Source organism: Mesoplodon densirostris, chromosome 9 (assembly GCF_025265405.1).
Source record: "Mesoplodon densirostris isolate mMesDen1 chromosome 9, mMesDen1 primary haplotype, whole genome shotgun sequence".
NCBI classification, from domain to species: Eukaryota; Metazoa; Chordata; class Mammalia; order Artiodactyla; family Ziphiidae; genus Mesoplodon; species Mesoplodon densirostris.
In genome coordinates this window covers 14143663-14165840 of record NC_082669.1, presented here as the reverse complement: position 1 = coordinate 14165840, position 22178 = coordinate 14143663, and the positions used below count along the sequence as shown (strand labels likewise).

At 41.9% G+C, this 22178-nt stretch overlaps 2 protein-coding genes across 3 annotated transcripts in view; one reads left to right on the top strand and one right to left on the bottom strand.

The window, feature by feature from the left end:
* The window catches only part of PHTF2 (putative homeodomain transcription factor 2), a 177745-nt gene extending 159554 nt beyond the window's left edge, over positions 1-18191 (top strand). Inside the window, exons 22-26 of one of the 2 annotated variants that reach the window (XM_060107588.1) lie at positions 4646-4766; positions 6475-6591; positions 7531-7674; positions 9808-10022; positions 11235-18191. The gene's annotated coding sequence lies outside the window, so the exon portion shown is untranslated. The remainder of the gene's footprint in view (positions 1-4645; positions 4767-6474; positions 6592-7530; positions 7675-9807; positions 10023-11234) is intronic. The other variant, XM_060107587.1, reaches the window with a different exon arrangement.
* Positions 10366-22178, bottom strand: part of MAGI2 (membrane associated guanylate kinase, WW and PDZ domain containing 2) — a 1346582-nt gene continuing 1334769 nt past the window's right edge. The window contains exon 22 of the mRNA XM_060107590.1: positions 10366-12105. Coding sequence (XP_059963573.1) covers positions 11456-12105 — 650 coding nt within the window. The 3' untranslated portion in view covers positions 10366-11455. The remainder of the gene's footprint in view (positions 12106-22178) is intronic.

Sequence of the window (22178 nt, the reverse complement as noted above, 5' to 3'; positions counted from 1 at the left end):
TATTTGTTGCAGCAGCCAGTCTTCTGGGAGTGGTTCAGATGATTCACCGCTTCTGTTTGAAAGTGTCTTGGCAGAATAATTTAGGACAAAATCATTGCTGGCTGCCCCACCCCTTGAATGTGGGTGCCTGTTCCAGATAACGCCTTCGTTTTTTAAGATATCTATACCTAACTATATTTTAAGACCTACCAAGTCCTTACACCATTAGCTCCTTGATGATAGCAATGGTTAAGAAAAAAAAAAAAATCTGAGTTTTGTATTTGTTGACTTTGATTAAAAACAGAGAGTGAAAATATGTTTGGGGACGGGTTGTGAATGATCTGCTTCATCTGGCAGGAAGGTTAGTGGAGAGCAGACCACGAGGGTCTTTGATCCTGAGAGGTCAATGTAAGGCGTTCAGGTGGAGCCCCTTAAGCAAGGGGCCAGCGGGTGAGTATCAGGGCCCTGGTACAGGCTGCAGGGCTGAGGTTGGCTGGAGGAGTTGAGCCCAAAGTGCGGTCACTCAAAGGCTGCTTGACACGAGTGACAGGAGCCTGGGCAGGGAGTCAGATGGGATACGGGTGTCTTTGTGTGTGTGTGTGTGTGTGGTATTGGGAGGAGTTGCGGTTGGAGCAGAGAGGCAGAGGAGTCTGGACAAGTCCAAGGCCAAAACCCGCAGGGGCCTTTTGCCTGCTTCCAGCAAACATTTACAGTGGGGAGGCCAAGTTCATCTGAGGGACCCTGACCAGCTGGACCCGGTGTGCTAGAACTCAGCTAAGGATGCCAGTGGAAAGTCTCTCCCTGGGTTCTGAGCAAGGAAGGCTGGAACAAGAAGGCTTGCCCTGTCTCTGTTGCTCTCTGGTCCTGACCTTACCTTCATGAAATAAGAGCCAGAGCTGGGTCTTCTCAAGGCCTGCTGGCTTTGGGACAGAGCTGGGCCTGAGCAAGAACAGGAGAAAGTCAAGGGGAAATAGTTACTGGGTTTATTTTAGATAAAGCACCTGGTTGAGCTGCAGAAGCTAGCCTTCATTCCAAGTGGTGTTCAAAGAAAAACATCAAGCCCTTCTTTCAGAATTTTGTAAAAATAGCAGCAAACTTGAGAAAAATTGCGAACTGTCTACTCTGACTAGTCAGGGCCACTTACCATGTTGAAAGCCATTTTTATTCAAGGGAAACTGTATTGGATTTAGACATAAGGCCGGTTTTTAAAAAAATTACCCAACCTTCAGCAAGTATTTCACTGAGTGCCTATTATATATCAGGCACCATGAGGGTTAATTGTAGGAACACAAGATGAATCTTCAATCCACATCTTGATGATGGAGAAAAGAGCAGAGAATCTGTAAGAGTTGTGAGCCTGTTTACTGATGAGATACCTGCCCAGGAAAGCTCTTCGAAGAGTTGAAACACACCAGCAGGGCTTCCTGAGTCCTCCCGGAAAGGCTGGTGGCTGCCTGAGACAGGAGCTGGGAGAGGCCGAGCTCAGTGTCGGCAGCCTGTGAGGGCTGCAGCCTCCAGCAGAGGATGGAGAAGAAAGGAGAGAGGCAGGGAGTAGGGAACACAAAGGTGGTCTCCCCTCTAGCCCCGTGTTCTGTATGGGAGCCCACATCACATCAGGTCGTCCTGCCCAATGAACACCCACCCGTGGCCTCCTGCTGACTGTGGCATGGAGGCCCAAGTCCTGGCCAAGGCCGGTTAGGCTCTGAGATCTTGACCCCGCAGCTCTCCAGCCTCCTGCAGGCAAGCTCTCAAAATCCTCTGCCCTCAGGTGACCGGCTGCTGTCGGGCCTCAGATTTGCCAGCTTGGCCCATCTGAACCATCCCGGTTTGCCCGGGACTGAGGGGTTTGTTGGGATGCCCACTCACAGTTTTAAAGCCAGGACCATCCTAGGCAAACTGGGGAAGGTGTGCGGTCTCTGGGGTGGGTAGTGCCTGTCTAGTTTAAGATTATAGTCTCAGCCCTCTGCACACTGCCTGGCACATGGCTGACACCTGATAAATATCTGTTGAGTGAGAATTCCAGAGCAACCACTGCAGATGTTTATATATCCCTCCGTTAATAGGAACAGCAATTTAAAAATGTATATGTGTCACATATTTACCCTGTGCTCAAGTCAGAGTCCCTGACTAGTTCTTGGCACCGTGACAGGTGCTCACGTCTCCTCCTCTCTCGCCTGGAGGATGTCAGTACCTGCCAGAGTGTCTCCCACCTCCACTGTACCTGGACGGGACTGCCAGGGCTTCCTCCCAGAGCCCAGGGCTGAGTTCATCTTTTCTTTGCTCAGAAACCTCTAATGACTCTCAACTGCTCCCTAACAGCATTTGTGATCTGCTTGACCCTACCTGTGTTTATCCTATTCTCTCTCTCTCTCTCTCTCTCTCTCTCTGTCACAGTATCAGTCAAAATAAACAATTCACTGTTTCTCTAACCTACTTCCAAGTTTCTTAACTCTGACTTCCCTCATGCTGTTCTATCCCTTACACCTCCTCTACCTCTTGAAATTCTACCCATCCTTCAAAACCCAACTGAAATGCCCCTTATCCAGGATGACTTCTAACTGCCTCCAACCATTTCTGCATCCTACAGAGTCCAGCATCACCACGTCATGCTTGCTGCTTTCCATCTTGATCTCCTAACTTGAGAACAGGGGCGGTGTTCTGTTCACCTGTAATGTTTTATAGATAGTAGGTACTCGACACTGTTTAAAAATGTTTATTAAGCTGAGATAAGTAGGTTTGCCTGAGTGACTGCTCCTTTTGGTTCACGTAGCCCCTAAAATAATCTTATAAAACTCTAGGTCTGATTTCATTTTTAAGTTGACATCCACATTCTTATCACAAATTTAAATATTGCAAAGGATGTATTTTCTCTTTTATATATGCTTTAAGTATATTTTATTTAAACCTTATAGTTGTAGATTTAACTCATTCACCTTAATGGAAAATAACTGCCATATAATCTAACTGGCAAAGCCAGTCTTTGTGGTCAAGCCAGACAAATAGCCAAACCACACATTCAATCAGAAAAAGTCTGACTTTATTTTAAAATTCAGGTAAACGTGGGTGCTAATTCTTAGATAGATAGGAACCCTACCAGGGCTCTTGGATTGAAGGAAGGCATTGCCTACATCAGTTCTTACTGATGCTCTCTAGTTTGCTCTCCTGAATTGTCCCTCAGGAGGGCTGCATTCTACAGTTGTCACTTTGTTTAATGCCCGAGAGGTTTTACACTTCAGGTTGATGAACCAGAGTAAAATTTAGGTTAGGTGATAGGTCCGCCTTTCTTCCATAATGCGAAGGGTCCTTGTGTAGGGCAACTGGGAATGGGCAATTGGCAGTCCACAGGTTTGAAATGCATAAAGATGGAAGTTGAAGTTCTGGAAATAGATTCCATTTAAGCCATCCGTGCCTGTGTGTCTCCTAGAAAGACTCTGTGCCCCAGGAAGGTGTGTTCCTCAGTGTGAAGGCAGTTGACCTAGGAAGAAATCATAGCGGAGGTTGCATTTCCTTTCACATGGATACACCTTGTTAGGGTTTTAGAAAATTTACCTTCCACTCAATGACACAAGGTCACTTTGTTGCTTCACAAGATTCCCAGGTTCTTCCAGGTGAAATCACTCTCCAAGAGGCAGTTTCATCGGAAGAAAAGATCACATAAAACTCTCAGAACCTTTTAGAACAGATACGGCTCTCATTTGTGGTTGCCAGTTACCCTCCCCAGGGTCGTGGGACAGACTTCAACTTTTCTGGAGTGCCTGATCACTGGGCTGCCTGGGTGACATGCCGCCAAATGCCCAGGAAGAGGTCAGTATAATTCTAGGTTGTTGCTCCATTGTTTATACCCACATGTTTACAGACTACAGCTGCTATTACTACCAATAATCATAATCATCTCTACACATTTAATTGGTGCCCTAAATAAACTAGACATGATGCAGAATCACGCACTGTCATTAGACATAGTGCTCTTACTAGTTTAAGACTTGGAAAGCACTCTGGTGATTTTATAGGCATCGTGTCTGGCACTATGGTTAGCTGAAAAAGAAATCTCTATGAAATCCAAATTCTTCAGCAATTAGGTCACTCGATTTTGCTGAGTTTGGCCTAAAAAATAGTATCAGTAGGGCAGGGGCAGATTCATCTTTGGGGACCCCCAAGCTTGGGGGGAGACTCAATATGAAAGAAAATGTAAAATTTCAAGTAAGCTTTAGGGCTTATGCAAGCTTCAGTTTCTTCAGCTTCACAGCAAACCCACCTCTACTGCAGGAACATCAATCAGGTTTCTGGTCGAGTGCCTGACGCTTGGAGTACACATTTGAAGCTCTTCTAGGCATGTACAGACCTCAGGAGCCGCACACTTCACAGTTTCTGGGGGTGTGTATGATCCAATGCTTGGAAGGTGAATCAGATCGTGATGAAAGCGAGGGATTCTCTGCTGAAAGCCTGGCTGTTGTTCCAAGACAGAGGCTGCAAATTGGTGGGCTGTGGGCCAGACTCTGTCTGCAGATGGCTTGCTGTGGAAGTGTCTTGTCTTCCTGTTCAGTGTTTCTTAAAAATGTGAATTAAACTGGTCAGACTTTTTTAAAAAAAACATAAAATTTCATATAAAAAGCTGATTTCTTTTTTTTTTCTTGTTGTTTTTTTTCCTCACTTGGGAAACTGAAAGTTCCATAGTGGACTTGGACTTGACAAAATGACAGCTTCAGAGGAGGGGTGTGCTTGTTGCTCCGCCCAGTCTCCACCTGGCTTTCTTCACTTTTTATTTTCCGGCCTGACCTTGGAAACATGTGAGTCATGCATGGTGAGACGCTTGTCCTTCCAGGCCAGGCTCCTCACCTGCCTGGCCCTAGTGCTGCTCGGCCCCTACCCTAGTCTCTTTGGTCTCTGACTTGTGGTCCTTTTGATGCCCTGATGACTTTTAGTTTCTTCTAGAATAGTAATCAGATGTGCAAAATTAATATTTATACCTCATTTTGTTAACTACATTGTTTTATGTGTCTTTTGCTTTTTCAGCTTGCACTTGGCCATTCTCGGATTAGTTCATAAAGAACGACATATATTTATTGTAAATATCTCAACTTTTGTGCTTGATTTCACACTTTGTATCAGCTTCTTCCCTTTTCTAAGAGTGATACATAGATTTAATTTATTTCTTTTGGAGATTTAATTTTTAAAAAATTACATTGGAGTGACAAACAGCTTGGGAATTTTAGGTCTCCTGTTGACATCAGTGGGAAGTCTTGACAGGACTAGGGTTGAGAACTGTTTCTTTGGGTTGTAATCTCCTTGATGGCGGGGTTGTCACCATCCTATTGTTCATAGAACTCTCTCTTCTCCCTAGTGTAGGTATTGTAATATGTTGCAAACGGTTTTCTTGGCCATTCATTTTGGACCTTTACACTGCTTTTCACTAAATGTTGGCTTCTGCATAAACTTGGGATTTTGCATGAAAAAATTTCAGAATTAAAAGGAAAAAATGTGATGGAGTTTACTGGTCATTGATACCTTAAATCCTTTTTGAAAAAAAGGCTCAGTATCAATCAGTGTAGCAAGCAACAGAAACATACTGCCAATTCATAAATGATGTAGTCAGCTGACAGGCAAATAGCAACTAGATTGTATACAAGAAAACTCTCAGTTGACTTGGGTGAAAAAAGTTAACAGATTTTGCCCTGGCAATTTCACTTTATTTAAAGTCAAGTTTCAAAGAAGTCCTGTTTGGGGCATTAAACTTACCCTTTAAAAATCTGTGAGAACTGCAGTTTTTAAAACTCAAGTCAACTTCCAGTAATTATTTCCTTCAAATTAGCACTGCCGACAAAAGAGTTTTGTGCGTGGTCAGGATTGGCTAAGTCTAGAATAAATTTAGTGGAGTAAATGAATTTTAAAAGTAAGCTGGTGCAAAACTTGAATTTGGTTTTTATCTCTGTTAGGAGAAAAGTTTTCTTAAAATGTTGAGCTGCCTTTGATAACAGATTTTAAGTTTCTTTACCTTTTAAGTGATCTGATCTGTATTTACCTTTGAAATCTTTTACTGCCACTTTGGTTAAGTGAATATTGTTCCACAGTGACCTATGATCCTATCTGACAAGTGTTTTAAAGCTTTTTGATTTTTTTTTTTTTTTCAAAACTTCCCAAATCAAATCCTAATGAAGTTCCTTTAACCTCTAGCTAACTTTGGAATGCTTCAAAGGGTCCCTGAAACATCCCAAAGAGAGATATCAAACTAATTAGGTCCATTTGGCAGGTTAAATTACACGGGAAGTATTGTCAAATGAGTAACAAGTCTTCTTAGGTTATATTAATGGGAAAATGTTATTAATATAGGTGTTCTAGAAATTATATGGAATTCTTGAAAATCTGGTATCTCCTGGTAAAATTATCAGTCATAATTCTAGTTATTAAAGTGTTGTATGTCACAGCAGTAACCAAGTTTCTTTGTCAATTGCATTATAATCAGATTTTAAAGGTGGCTTAAATCTTTTGTCATTATAGACAGTTATGGTTTCACGCTGATGCTTTTACAAAAATGCTTCCTCTTCAAGAAGATTTCCAGGAAGGACTTTCTGACAAATACAGGTTTCTGACTTTCAGACCATAACACTGAACTGGGTAAGAAGTTAAAGAATTCTAATGGGAAACCTGATGGCTTCATAAAACTGTTAACAGTAGGACTGAGTGAACTGGTGACTATGGCTATAATTTTTATGGTTTCTGTCTGAGAAATAATTGGTTTTAATCTGTGTTTTCCAGATATAAGGAAACCCTTCTCCTCAAGCTAATTATGATTTATAGCAATTTGGTAAATTATACCTTTGTAAGCAGAATTGAAACATTTATCTTGCCTCTCTATCTGATCCCTCCAGAGATTGGAAACACACAGGTTCCCAGTAGCTTTATCAGATAAATTAGGAAGGACACCTCCTAACAGGTGCAGGAATCTCAAGGTATTTGGGGGACCGTGAAAAAGGAGGAATTCACCTAAATCTGTAAGACAATGTCTGTGACTTTCCTAGCCCTGAGAGGCCTTTTAAAAGTTCGATCTGAGACTCCTTATAAAAGTTCTAGCAAAGCCATTTTTTTAAAAAAAGAAAAGCCTATATGATCAATTACATTTATATAAATCATCAGGCCAAGTTTATGGAGACTAGACTTACTTTACAAATTGGTCTTAATTTGGCTATATTTGGTAGAAATAAGGGTAATTTTAGAAAAAGTTATGTTTCAGTGAATATTAAATTCTAGTTTTGTTGAGTTCTGCATTTACTGCCTAAGACTGACTTCTCAGATAGTTCCTTGCTGTTATATTAAATTTAACTGAGTCATTAATAGGACACTCTTAAGTCTGTTTCTGAAGCTTATATCATATGTCTTTGGATGAAGAGCAGATGTCCCAAGACCTGTAACCAGGTCATTATGTGTACTGGAAAAAGACATCTTTTAAAGGGCCATCTCCAACCTAGATGGACAGACCCTTATCAGGTACTCTGCACTAGCTCATGCACAGCAAGACTGAAGGGAACTGACTCTTGGATTAATATTTTCACATAGAAAGGGCCCCTGCACTGGACTGGTCTATAGAGAGGGCTGCTGATGTCAAAATCACCTTAAAACAACACTCAAACAGAGGAGAAACTACACTCATACCAGGATAAGAAGAAGACAACATTGGAAGTAGTCAGCTGCACCTGACTCGTAAGATCATTTATTGTGTTTTCTTGATTTCTTGGACCTTTGTATAAGAATCAAATGTTTTTCTATCATGGGCATGATCCTATGCTTGTTTTAAAATTCAATCCAGTCGTTGGGTTTGTGACCTGTGTCTCATACTTCTGGGTTACCTTGGTGGATTTCTCCTGTCCAAGGCTCTGATTGGTTGGCTCTTAGGAAATTTATTCTAAAAGAAAGAAATTATAGTTCTGTTCAGGATACTGTTGATATTACTAGGTGGGGTCCCCTCACCTGGGCAATTAACACCTGCTCTGACCCTGGCCTTAAGTATGAATTTTCTTGTAAAGTTACTCAAGTTCAATCAGAGCAACAGGCAAAATTTCAGCCAAAGAATATAACCTCCCGAAATTGTGGGATGGATTTATGTGGTTAACACTAGGCTATGGTCATTTAAGTTTAAAGGCTCCCTATGTTGGGTACAATTAAACCATACTAAGGATAACCAGACTAGGAACACGAGGAAATTGGGCTGGGCACCTTATGGACAATGCCAGTATATGATTTCCCTTAAAGGCAAGGATTGGTACAGAACAAACTAAGTCAGACAACCTGGGGATATGACTAATGGAAGCTCTCGACTTAAATTCTTACTTATGACCTTACTAATACTGCTAGCTATGTTATTTGTATATTGCCTGTTTTACAAAACTGTTGTTTCCTGCATTATCAAATGTGTGACTGAACCTCTGATAATATGATGACTAGGTGACTTGAAGCAGTTGACCACATATATAGTTCTATATGAGAACAATGATTTTAATAGTGTAACTCTAGATATGGGAAGAAGCAACAAGAGGGAATTTTTATTTCCTGGACTGTAACAGACCATTAAGACAGGTGGTCCAGAGACTTTTGACTACTGTTAATAAGGCCTAGTCCAGTAATAGCACACTGAGTGGCCTATCATCAATGAAATCCTCGCCTGACTTAGGAATGAGCATTCCTAGCACCATGGGACAAAATGGTCATGAAATGCCTCCCAAACCATGGTTGAATTTATGACCATGAGGGGGCCCTGCCAACTAAAAACTGGCACTTGCCACCTGCCTCTACAAGGATTAGGTCACTAGCCACTGTAGTCACTGACCTTCAACACCCCCTGAATGGAGGCCAGGGTGGAGATCAGGAATGAGCACTCTGTGCTCTGGGAGAACAGGTCTTCAGATAGTTAGATATTTTCAGGAAAATATTGTATGAGTCCAAATCTTGCATCTCCTCATAGCTAGAAAAGCACTAAAATCATTAATGGGGACATGTGCTCCTCGTGACTAGCAGCAAGCCTCTGTGAAAATGTGTGCCTGACTGCACGTACCCCCCCCCACTTTGCTAAAATCTTATATAATACCTCTCCCCCTACCTCTTTGGAGCAGTTTCTCAGAGCTGTCTGAAATGCTGTCTCCTGGGCGATAGTCCTCATTTTGCCCCAAATAAAACTTAACTCACAACTCGCACACTGTGCCTTTTTTTTTTTTTCCAGTCGACAACACACAGCCTATATAGTTGGAAAAAGAAAATATTTTTGGATATATATTTTATTTGACAGTGTTTTAGAATATCATACAGTAAACAAGATTTCTGTAAAAGTTAATTTATCCATAGTGGTGCGTTTCATAAAAATAGTTGCTCACTTACAGTCTTTCTGTGACTATTAATACATGTAATTATATTTATAGAGATACAGCTGTACAGGGTAAATTCACAGCTAACACTACACAGAAATATTATTTGGAATGGGGTTTAGATGATGTGCTGTCTTCACAGGTTATGGATTACAGCTGCATAAAGCAATTACTGCACAAGTAGTAGCTGTGAACTGTGCAAATTAGAGTTTATGCAAAGCGTAATCTCAATTTTTTTTATCCTTTTGTAACACATGGAAAATAAAGGTCAGAGGATACAGTACCGGGACGTGCAGCTACACTACAGAAGCATTGTCCAAAACCAGATTCAATAAATTAATGGCAAACTATACTGGATTTGTAGTCCAGGGGAGAAAGAGAGTAATTGAGATTAAACCAAAAGTACTGTAAACTGCTACATGTGTTTGTGCTTTAGTTTATGATGACTAGGTTTCATTTTTGGAAATTGCTTTTACAGGCTGCCAGACTCTTCACTTGAGGCTTTCAACCATATTCTCCTCTTGTCAAACAACTAAACTACACCTATGCTTGATGGAAATTAAACAGCTGGTGCTCAGGATACTACAATTAGAAAGAGAGGGAAAGAGTCAACCCAAGGAAGCTGTTACATGTGACTGCCGGTGATGGGACCTGATCTCCCTGTTTTACTTCTTTGACTTCAGGTGCAGGGAGGTAAGCCTTATTTGCATTTGAACTCCTGTAAAGGGCAGAATATGGGGAAGGATGATGCCTCATTCATTCAGGTCATATTAAAGAGAAACTGCCCTCTGAAACATTTGCCTTTTAATATGTGCAGCTACAAATAAGGATGCATGGATAATTAACTGAAGGTAAAATTTTACAAAGAAAGATCAAAACAGCAGAAAAGAAAGGCAATCCTTAGAATTCTCCTAGGGTATCAACCATGGACAAGGAAGATAAACGGAAAGATCTAGACAAAAAAGAAAACCAAATGGAAATAAAAGGAGAAATAATAAGAAAGATAAACAACAGAAAGAAAGACATGCTAAAAAGATCCATGTTCTTTAATGAAAAGAAATGGGTCATACTAATGATTTTTTAATATTAGAGATTCATTGTAATCTGAGAAATATAGGAGAGATACTTTGCCTCTGCTCTATCAAAGTGAAAATGAAGTAATGGAAAGAGGATTTTTAAAAAGACAGCAAAACGAGTGAAATGTAACATTGCTGTCAAAGAAGCTGCTAACTCTGAGATAACAGGAAGGCCTTCTCATAAAGAAACTGCAGCGTTGCCAATCTCAATTTAACAAATTGTGGTCCTTTAGTTATAAAATTGCTATTTTAGATGAAAACCAATTAAGATCTATGAGCTAAACTGCAAAATTTTGACTTACAGCAGACTGTTCCCTAGGATACAATTTTTAAAACCTTTTTTTTTTCCTACCACTGAAAATGCACAGAAACGTGATTACAGAAATGGCAGTAAAAATGGCATCACACCAATGAATTCACTAGATTTCTAATTCATCCTGCAGTATGCAGGGGACATTGCTGCTAAAACTGGTGATGGTGCCACAAGTGAGCCATGGAAACATGTCATGGGTGAACAGTTCTGAATGTTTCAAAGAAACCTTTTAACCCCTGTCTAGATATGTCCAGAACAATTTATTTACAACTCTTCAGATTAAAAGATATAATCTTGTCTCAATTTCAGCTTGCTCCGTGCAGTTTGATTTTTAAGGCGATATTCCAGTTTGTGATTGCTCTTAACTTGTCCAGTTTCTTGATATGTTTCTTGATATAAAGTTTGGATGACATCCAAATCCTTCATGCAGTGGGGGAATTTTTTTTCTTTCTTGGTTTACTAAAGCTACACTGCACTCTCTGTGATGTTCTTCATGTTATTTTGGTTCTTCCATAGCTGCCAAAGCCCCCGCAGTGGAACTGGGAGCTTTAGGATCAGTTTAGGTCTGCCGTGGATGCCATATGGACCATGCTTGTTGGACACGTGGGACTTCATGTCGGTGCTCCCAAGCCTTGGTGCCTCGTGGATTTATGCATGTGACAGTGAAAATAAATTAAAACACCATGAGACGGAACCTAAGAAGAACGGCCTGCAGGTATTGAGGCGGGGCAGTGGGCTCATCTGCCTGCAGCCGAGGCACCGGGTTTGAGGATGCCCGGCAGCTTGTCGGAGCCTGGCACCTTCCAGGGCCCTGGCGCAACAGCAGCCTTGCGCACAGGGGTTCCCCCCGGGGGCCGCGTGCCCTGCCTGGGCCCCGCACGTGTGCCTGCCCTGCCCTCGGCCTCCCGCACACCCCCGCCGCGGCCTGGGCCCACGAACGCAGGTGCCACTCCAGGGCCTTCGCGCCGGCCGAGCTCGGGGCCCACTGCCGCATGCAGCCCCTCCTTGCTGCTGGCCCGTGCTGCGTCCACTGCTGTGGGCCCGGGTGCCCTGGCCTCTGAGGAGGGCCTGCTGGCCTCAGGCTGCCCCTGGCCAGCAGGCCCCTCCGTGAGCCTCGGCTGCACGGCCCTCTGCGGGCTTGCCGAGAGCTCGCTCTGCTCCCCGAGGCGCTGCTTCTTCTGGCTGCCGGCTGAAAGCTCCTTTGGTTTCCTAACGTCGTGTTCCCTTTTGATATCCCAAGTTGGGTCTGGGCTTCTCGGGTTGTTAGGGTCGGATGGTGGGGCTGGATGTGATGGAGAGAATGGCGAGAGGACGTCCTCGAGGGAGACGCCTACTTGCGGCAGACCTGGGGGGGCAGCAGCGGGAGAGCTCCAGGAGCCGGAATCGTCTGTGGGGCAGGAAGCGCAGGCGTCAGAGCTGTGCAGCACATGCTTGTCACACTCCTGCCACCTCCCTCCACACCGGGAACGAGAGAAGGCGGCCAGGGGCCACTCCTCTCAAGGTCCCAGTCACTGCCACCCCCGCCCTCACTGCCAGGAGGGCAGCTGACCTTACCCCTGGGGGTTCTGTGTTCCTCGTCCTCCTTACACCACCCCTTCCCTCTTTGAGTGTGCAGGAAGGTGGTTACAAAGCTCAGGCCTAACCCATCCCTTTGCCTTGGCCCCTTCTAACTTCCTGCAGTGTCATCAGGTGTGCCAGCCCTGTGTGGATATCTGACTTGGGAGCACCTGAATCAGTGGTTCTCAAACTCAAGGATACATGTGAATCACCTGGGGCAGTTTTGAAAAATACAGATTCCTCAGTGGTCAGACCCAGAGATTCCAGTAGGATAGGGCCAAGGAATTTCTCTGCATTTTTAACAGGCACCCAGGTTAATTCGGAAAATGGTTGGGGGAGTAACTTTCTCAACCATTAGGTGTCACTCAAGACATAATTCTTAGCTACCACCAGATACAGAATTTAGATAAATTCATCTATTAAAAGGTTCATTATTCCATTCAGGGACAGAGGTGGTCAGCCAGGACAGGCTGGTGTGGAAGGATTGGAACCCTTTTGTGAGGTTTTGCCTGCAGGTGTTAGAAAGTTTTGCAGAAACTTTGACTTCCTGGATGGACACCCTTTAGGAGCTCCTTCCCATATATATATATATATATATATATATATATATATATATATATATATATATATATCTCCAACTTTCCTTTGAGGTTATATTGTCAGATTTGTGTTCCAAGATTCAAACAGGTAATATGAAGCTGCCTATTAGATGTTCAAACTTTATGGTTAAAACACAAATTATTTTATTCTGCAAGAACCTGATGTTGGTTGGAGACAAGATGGCAGCGTAAAAGGACGTTGAGCTCGCTTCCTCTCACAAGCATGCCAAAAGCACAACTAACTGCTAAACAACCATTGATAAAAAAGACTGGAATCTACCAAAAAAACAATCCAAAGACATAAGAAGAAACCAAGAGATGGTAGGAGGGGTGCACTCATGATATAATCAAATCCCGTATGACCCAGGTGGGTGACCCACAAACTGGAGAATAATTATATCACAAAAGTTCTCCCACCAGAGAGAGAGAGAGCTCTGAGCCCCATGCCAGGCTCCCCAGCCTAGCGGTCTGGCAGGAGGAGGTGGAGTCCCCAGAGTATTTGTCTTTGAAGGCCAGCAGGGCTTGAGTGCAGGAGCCCCACAGTCCTGGGGGAAACGAAGACTCCACTGTTGGCGTCCACACTGTACTCCACTGTTGGAGTCTTGTATGCAACGGGACCCGGGGCAAAAGGAGTAACTCCATAGGAGCTTGGGCCAGACCTACCTGCTGGTCTTGGCGAGCCTCCTGCCAAGGTGGGGGGCAGCTGTGGCCCTTGCTGGCGATGGACACAGCAGGGACCTACGTGGACTCTGGCTGGAGGCAGAGACTTGGGGCCCTTGGCACCAAGACCTGGTCCCCCAAACAGCCTGTAGGCTCCAGCACTGGGAGGCCTCAGGGCAACCCACCAACAGGGTGGGAGCACAACCCCACCCAGCAGACAGACAACAGTCACCCAAGTCCAGGAAGCGCAGAGAGTCCCATACAGGACTAACCCACGGAGGAACACGCTGAGACACAGAGCAAAGAGAAAATATTAAAAGCAATAAGGGAAAAGCAAAACATTACATACAAGGGAGCCCCCATAAGATTATCAGCTGATTCTTCAGCAGAAACTCTGCAGGCCAGAAGGGAGTGGCAAGGCATATTTAAAGTGATGAGAGGGGAAAATCTACAACCAAGATTACTCTACCCAGCAAGGATCTCATTCAGATTGGATGGAGAAATTAAAAGCTTTACAGACAAGAAGACACTAAAAGAATTCAGCACCACCAAACCAGCTTTACAACAGATGCTAAAGAAACTTCTCTAAGTGGAAAAGACAAGGCCACAACTCGAAAAAAAGTATGAAATGGGAAAGTTCACTAATAAGGTCAGGAAATCGTCCACACACAAATATGATACCAAAATCAGTAATTGTGAGACGAGGAGAGCACGAATGCAGCATACTTAAAATGCACTTGAAATTAAGAGATCAGCAACTTAAACAATCATGCATACATACAGACTGCTATATCAAAACCTTACGGTAACCACAAACGAAGAGTCTATAATAGATATACACACACACACACAAGGAATCCAAAGACAACACTAAAGATAGTCATCAAATCACAAGAGAACAACAAAGGAAAAAAAAAGACCTACAAAAACAAATCCAAACAATTAATAAAATGGCAATTAGAACATACATATTGATAATTACCTTAAATGTAAATGGATTAAATGCTCCCACCAAAAGACATAGACTGGCTGAATGGATACAAAAACAAGACATGTATATATGCTGTCTACAAGAGACCCACTTCAGACCTAGGGACACATACAGACTGAAAGGGGATGGAAAAAGATATTCCATGCCAATGGAAATCAAAAGAAAGCTGGAGTAGCAATACTCATATCTGACAAACTAGACTTTAAAATAAAGACTGTTACAAGAGACAAGGAAGGACACTACATAATGATCAAGGGATCAATCCAAGAAGATATAACAATTGTAAATATATATGCGCCCAACAGAGGATCACCTCAATATATACGGCAAATGTTAACAGACATAGGAGAAATTGACAGTAATGCAGTAATAGTGGGGGATTTTAACACCCCACTTAAATCAATAGATCATCCAGACAGAAAATCAATAAGGAAACGCAGGCCTTAAATGACACATTAGACCAGATGAACTAAATTGATACTTAAAGAACATTCCATGCTAAAGGAGAACATAACATTCTTCTCAAGTGCACATGCAACATTCTCCAGAGCAGATCCCATGCTGGGCCACAGAGGAAGTCTTGATAAGTTTAAGAAAATTGAAATCAAATGAAGCATCTTTTCCAACCACAACACTATGAGTTTAGAAATTAAGTTGAAGAAAAAAAATGCAAAAACCACAAACACATGGAGGATAAACAATCTGCTACTAAATAACCAATGGCTCACTGAAGAAATCAAAGAGGGAATCAAAAAATACCTACAGACAAATGACAATGATCCAAGACCTATGGGAGGCAGCAAAAGCAGTTCTAGGAGGGAAGTGTGCAGCAACACTCTTACCTCAAGACACAAACATCTCAAACAACCTAACCTTACACCTAAAGGAGCTAGAGAAAGAAGAACAAACAAAACCCAAAGTTAGTAGATGGAAAGAAGTCATCAAGATCAGAGCAGAAATAAAGGAAACAATAGCAAAGATCAATAAAACTAAAAGCTGGTTCTTTGAAAAGATAAACAAAATTGATAAATCTTTAGCCAGACTCATCAAGAAAAAGGATAGGACCCAAATCAGTAAAATGAGAAATGAAAATGGAGAAGTTACAGCAGACACCGCAGAAACACAAAGGCATCCTAAGAGACTACTACAAGGAACTCTATGCCAATAAAATGGACAACCTGGAAGAAATGGACAAATTCTTAGAAAGGGACACTCTCCCAAGACTGAACCAGGAAGATACGAACAGACCAATTACAAGTACTGAAATTGAATCTGTGATTAAAGAACTCCCAACAAACAAAAGTCCAGGACCAGATGGCTACACGGGCGAATTCTACCAAACATTTGGAGAAGAGGTAACTTACACCTATCCTTCTGAAGCTATTTCAAAGAATTGCAGAGAAAGGAACACTTACAAACCCATTCTATGAGGCAACCATCACCCTAATACCAAAATCAGACAAAGAGTCCACCAGAAAAAGAAAATCATAGGCCAATATCACTGATGAGCATAGACGTAAAAATCCTCAACAAAATCCACAAACTGAATTCAACATTAAACGGATCATACACCATGATCAAGTGGAATTTATCCCAGGGATACAAGGATTTTTCAATACCCACGAATCAGTGTGATACACCACATTAACAAATTGAAGAAAAAAGCCCAGATGATCATCTCAACAGATGCAGAAAAAGCTTTTGATAAAATTCAACATCCATTTATGATTAAAAAACACTCCGGGCTTCCCTGGTAGCACAGTGGTTAAGAGTCCGCCTGCCGATGCAGGGGACGCAGGTTCGTGCTCCGGTCCAGGAAGATCCCACATGCTGCGGAGTGGCTGGCCCCATGAGCCATGGCCGCTGAGCCTGCACATCTGGAGCCTGTGCTCTGCAATGGGAGAGGCCACAACAGTCAGAGGCCCATGTTCCACAAAAAAACAAAAACAAAAAAAACCTCTCCAGAAACTGGGCATAGACGGAACCTACCTCAACATAATAAAGGCCATTTATGACAGACACACAGCAAACATCATTCTCAATGGTGAAAAACTGAAAGCATTTTCTGTAAGATCAGGAACAAGACAAGGTTGTCCTCTCTCACCACTTTTATTCAACATAGTTTTACAAGTCATAGCCCCAGCCATCAGAGAAGAAAAAGAAATAAAGGGGATCCAAATTGGAAAAAAAGGAGTAAAACTGTCACTGTTTGCAGATGACATGATACTATAATACCTAGAAAATCCTAAAGATGCTACCAGAAAACTACTAGAGCTCATCAATGTATTTGGTAAAGTTGCAAGATACAAAATTAATACACAGAAATCTGTTGCACTTTTATGCATTAACAATGAAAGATAAGAAAGAGAAACTAAGGAAACAATCCCACTTACCACTTCATCAAAAAGAATAAAATACCTAGGAATAAACCTAAGGAGGCAAAAGACCTGTACTCTGAAAACTATAAGACACTGATGAAAGAAACTGAAGATGACCCAAACAGATGGAAAGATACACCGTGTTCTTGGACTGGAAGAATCAACATTGTCCAAATGACTGTACTACCCAAGGCAATCTACAGATTCAGTGCAATCCCTATCAAATTAGCAATGGCATTTTTCACAGAACTAGAACAAAAAATTTTTAAAGTTGTATGGAAACACAAAAGACCCCAAACAGTCAAAGCAATCTTGAGAAAAAAAAAAAAAAAAAAATGAGCTGGAGGAATAAGGCTCCCTGACTTCACACTAAACTACAAAGCTACAGTAGTCAAAACAGTATGATACTGGCACAAAAACAGACACATAGATCAATGGAACAGGATAGAAAGCCCAGAAATAAACCCATGCACCTATCATCAATTAATCTATGACAAAGGAGGCAAGAGTATACATTGGAGAAAAGACAGTCTCTTCAATAAGTGGTGCTGGGAAAACTGGTCAGCTACATGTATTGCGTTGGCCAAAATGTATGTTTGGGTTCTTCCATAATCTTATGGAATTATTACCTAATTAATTACCTAATTAGTCTTACAGAAAAACCCAAACGAACTTCTTAGCCAACCCAATAAAAGAATGAAATTAGAACATTCTCTAACACCATACACAAAAATAAATTCAAATGGATTAAAGACCTAAATGTAAGACTGGATACTATAAAACTTCTAGAGGAAAACATAGGCAGGACACTCTTCAACATAAATCGTGACACTATCTTTTTGGATCTGTCTCCTAGAGTAATGAAAATAAAAAGAAAAATAAACAAATGGGAACCAATGAAACTTAAAAGCTTCTGCATAGCAAAGGAAACTATAAACAAGAAGACTACCTATAGAATGGGAGAAAACATTTGAAAATGATGCAACCAACAAGGGATTAATTTCCAAAATATACAAACAGCTCATACAGTTCAATATTAGAAAACCAAACAACCCAATCAAAAAATGGGCAGAATATCTAAATAGACATTTCTCCAAAGAAGACATACAGATGGCCAATAGGCACATGAAAAGATGCTCAACATCACTAACAGAGAAATGCAGATCAAAACTACAATTCAGGGATCACCTCACGCTGGTCAGAATGGCCATCATCAAAAAGTCTACAAGCAGGGCCTCCCTGGTGGCGCAAGTGGTTGAGAGTCCGCCTGCCGATGCAGGGGATACGGGTTCGTGCCCCGGTCTGGGAGGATCCCATATGCCGCGGAGCGGCTGGGCCCGTGAGCCATGGCCGCTGAGCCTGCGCGTCCGGAGCCTGTGCTCCGCAACGGGGGAGGCCACAACAGTGAGAGGCCCGCATACCGCAAAAAAAAAAAAAAAAAAAAAAGTCTACAAGCAATAAATGCTGGAGAGGGTGTGGAGAAAAGGGAATCCTCCTACACTGTTGGTGGGAATGTAAATTGGTACAGCCAATATGGAGAAGAGTATGGAGGTTCCATTGAAAAAACTAAAAATAGAGTTACCATATCATCCGGCAATCCCACTCCTAGGCGAATATCCAGAGAAAACCATAATTCCAAAAGATACATGCACCCCAATGGTCATTGCAGCACTATTTACAATAGCCAAGGCATGGAAACAACGTAAGTGTCCATCATCAGATGAAAGGATGAAGAAGATGTGGTGTATATGGAATATTACTCAGCCATTAAACAAAGATGTTATCTGCAGCAAATGGATGGACCTAGACATTATTATACTAAGTCAGACAGAAAAAGATAAATATCATATAATGTCGATTATATGTGGAATCTAAAAAAAACAATAAAAGGGATACAAATGAGCTCATTTTCTAAACAGAGATTCACAGACATGAAAAAACAAACTTACGGTTACCAAAGGTAAAAGGGTAGTGAGGGGAGAGATAAATTAGGAGGTTGGGATTAATATATACACTACTATATATAAAACAGACAAACAACAAGGACCTACTGTGTAGCATAGGGAACTATACTCAATATTTTGTGATGGCCTATGGAGGAAGAGAATCTGAAGAATATATATATGTATGTAGAACTGAATCACTGTGCTGTACACCTGAAACTAACATGATATTGTAAATCAACTATACTTCAATTAAAAAAATAAAATGAAAACACTTCAATAAAAAATACTTTAATAAAAAATTAAGAACATTCATTATTGTCTTTTAAGAAATCATTGTTCTTAATTCTCTTTAGTAGTTCTGACATTATAGTAGGCCTGGGACTAAGCTAGATGACTCTTTCTAGGAAGCCTAGTTTGAACATTTATTTGGGATTTAAGATCTAAGAAAGGATTTGAGACAATTTACAACAAAACACATACAAATTAGAACGATAAAAATGAGAAATTGTTTTTTTTGTTTTGTTTTGTTTTGTTTTGTTTTTCTTTTTTAAGCAACCACCAGTCAGAAGCCAAGTAGGAGGAGAACAGATATGTTAGGAATCTGAGATGAGTTTAGTTACTACTCTGAGCACTAACATTGCCACTGAGGTTCTGGCCACTAAAGCAAAATTAAAGCAGAGAAATCCAATATAGTGATCCCTTAATATTTATAAGGAATATGTCTCAAGGCCTTTGGAAATCCTCAAACTTTGGAATATTACTCTAGAGCGTAATTGTTTTCCATAGAATTGCTGTATGGCCATGAGTGAGGAACAAAGACGCCACATTGATATCTGAATGCCACGTGGCAGCGAGGCTCCCTCACTAGCTAAGAGATTCAGTCCTACACACAGCATGTGATTCAAATTCCTGCCCCTATGACATGTGTTAGAAACTCAGCCTATGAATGTTAAGAGTCTACTTTGTTTAAAAGTAGAGGATTCTTATCTGTTACCCTTGACGCCAATTTATAAAGAGATAAGGAGAGGAAGAGGGCAGATAGTTCCAGTAATTCTGGCCACACAGAATATCAGACACTAAAAAAAAGTTTCTCCTTTGCTGTGAAATTTGAATGGAGTATTTAGTGCACAATATTCTCTTCCTTCTTTCCATAGACTGATATCCATTATCATGTTCACTTAGTGAAAAATCCTAGAAAAGCATCAGAAGACCTGGAACTTACTCCTGCCTCTGGCATTTACCACTCGATCTCTCTGAGCTTCAATTTCTCCCTTTATAAGGTAGAGATAGAATGTTTACCCACAGAGGTGAGGCATGCACTTCCAAAGTTAAAAGCATCTTGCAACGGGAGAGTTATGATTTTCCACGCATAGGTGAGCCAGATTTTTCTTCTGTGCCTCAGTGGCTGTCTACTAATGGTCTGGCCATATGAACTAGCATACAGGCAGGTGAAGTTTTGAATAAGTGCAGTAAATCAGCCATTCCCATATGCTCTGATTCCAAGTGTGGTTTTGCTCTCTCTCTGGTATCCTTGGCTACCTCCAGGAGTATTCTGGAATCTTCAAATGCAGATGTTTTCAGTGAAAACTCAAGTATGTTCTGCTTCTGCCTGGGTTAGAGCTTTAAAATGAAATAAATGATAGAAGGTGGCAACTCCACCCATACAGGAAGATACTGCCTGAAAGGGTTAAAAGAAGTCTTCAGAAGGCCTCTGTAGAGGCCTTTTGTAGTGATAACCTCTGACTTGCACCAGGCTAATAATATTTCACATTTTAAAAGCTCTTTTCCCCCACCATGATGTCACACATGGCAGAGACAAGTAGCTGGCCTCAAATCACTTCTGAGATATAGGGAGGCTGATATTATTCACACCATTTCCTGAAGGAGGACTCGAAGCAGAGAGAGGTTAAGTAACTTGACCAAGATTACAAAATGGGTCAGCCAGGAGTAAAATGCTGGGTTTCTTGACTCTTTTTATTGAGAAAACTGTCCTAAGATGTCACCTTGCAAATAGGATCTAAGCAGTGAAATGGACATGCTCAGTGGCCACCGAGGAGGCCAACAGGAACTAGATCCCAGCACTGATCAGAGTATTTAGCATTTATTTGTGAACGTCTTACTTATAACGATAAACCAGAAGGTGAAATTATTCAAAATACAAAAGAATCCCTTTTATTATAAACGAATTTTGCAAGCGTTTGTTTGTAGATCATTAAATACTTAGTGGGGGAAACTGAAAGTTAAGGTGTTTCAAGCCACTACTGATTAAGAATATTAGTCTAAAATTAAAATGAACCTGATCCTAAAGTGATCTCAAGATGCACATTTATATATGTGGTTCTACAGTTTTCAGTTTTCTGGGCAAGAATTCTCCAGTTCACTACGAGACACATGGTGTCCGCACCAGGCACGAGCCTGCAAAGCTCCTTGAAGCACCAAGGGCAGACGGCAGGCAGCCCCTCCCTCACCTTTCACCTGCCTGTCTAGGAGACATGGACTGTGGGGGCGGGGGGGAGGCCTTCTGTAACATTTCAAACTAGTTTTCATGGAATTTTGACACACAATAACCAGAAGAATTAACCACATTCAGTTCTGATTCCTTGAAACCTTATTTTGGCCGTCGCCCATGCCCCCACCCCCTTTTTTTTTTCTTGAATCTGCCCTGGCCACTGGCTAAAGCATGCGATCATGTTCACTTCAGAGTCCTTGCCTAGGAGGACGAGCTTCACACATCCTTCCTGTTGAGATGTTCTAACTAGAGTTAGAAATAACAGAGACACATCCTCGAAAGACTTAATGGGCCATATGTGCCTGCTGGGATTTCTGGAGCCTCTGTCCAAAAAACATCCCCAGGCCCAATGGCTGCAATCAGAAAGGAAAAAGCTTTTTATTCCAAGTTGGCCTCTTCCGCCTGCCCTCTCTCATCCTCACCTGAGTGGAACTGTTCTCTTCAAAGTCACCCATGATCCTTCTGCTGTCAAATCCAGAGGACACCTCGTGGTATCATCTAGATGCTTCATCTCACCACACTTCTCACAGCTGACTGCTCCCAGAAACGAGCTGGGCTCCAGACTTCTATGACACACGTTTCTCCTGCTCTTTTTTCCCACCCCTCTGGCTGGTCCTTCTCAGTTTACGTTATAGATTACTCTTCTTTTACCTGGCCTCTAACTGTTGGCATTCTTCACGGTCTCTCCCAAGTGTTCTCATCTACTTATGGTGCTTTTATACAACAACTACTCCCAAATGCTTCTGCTGAGCTCTGTGCTGTGGGCTCTCTGCTGATATATCCATCTACCTACTTGGTATCTCTGCTCAGACCATTCATT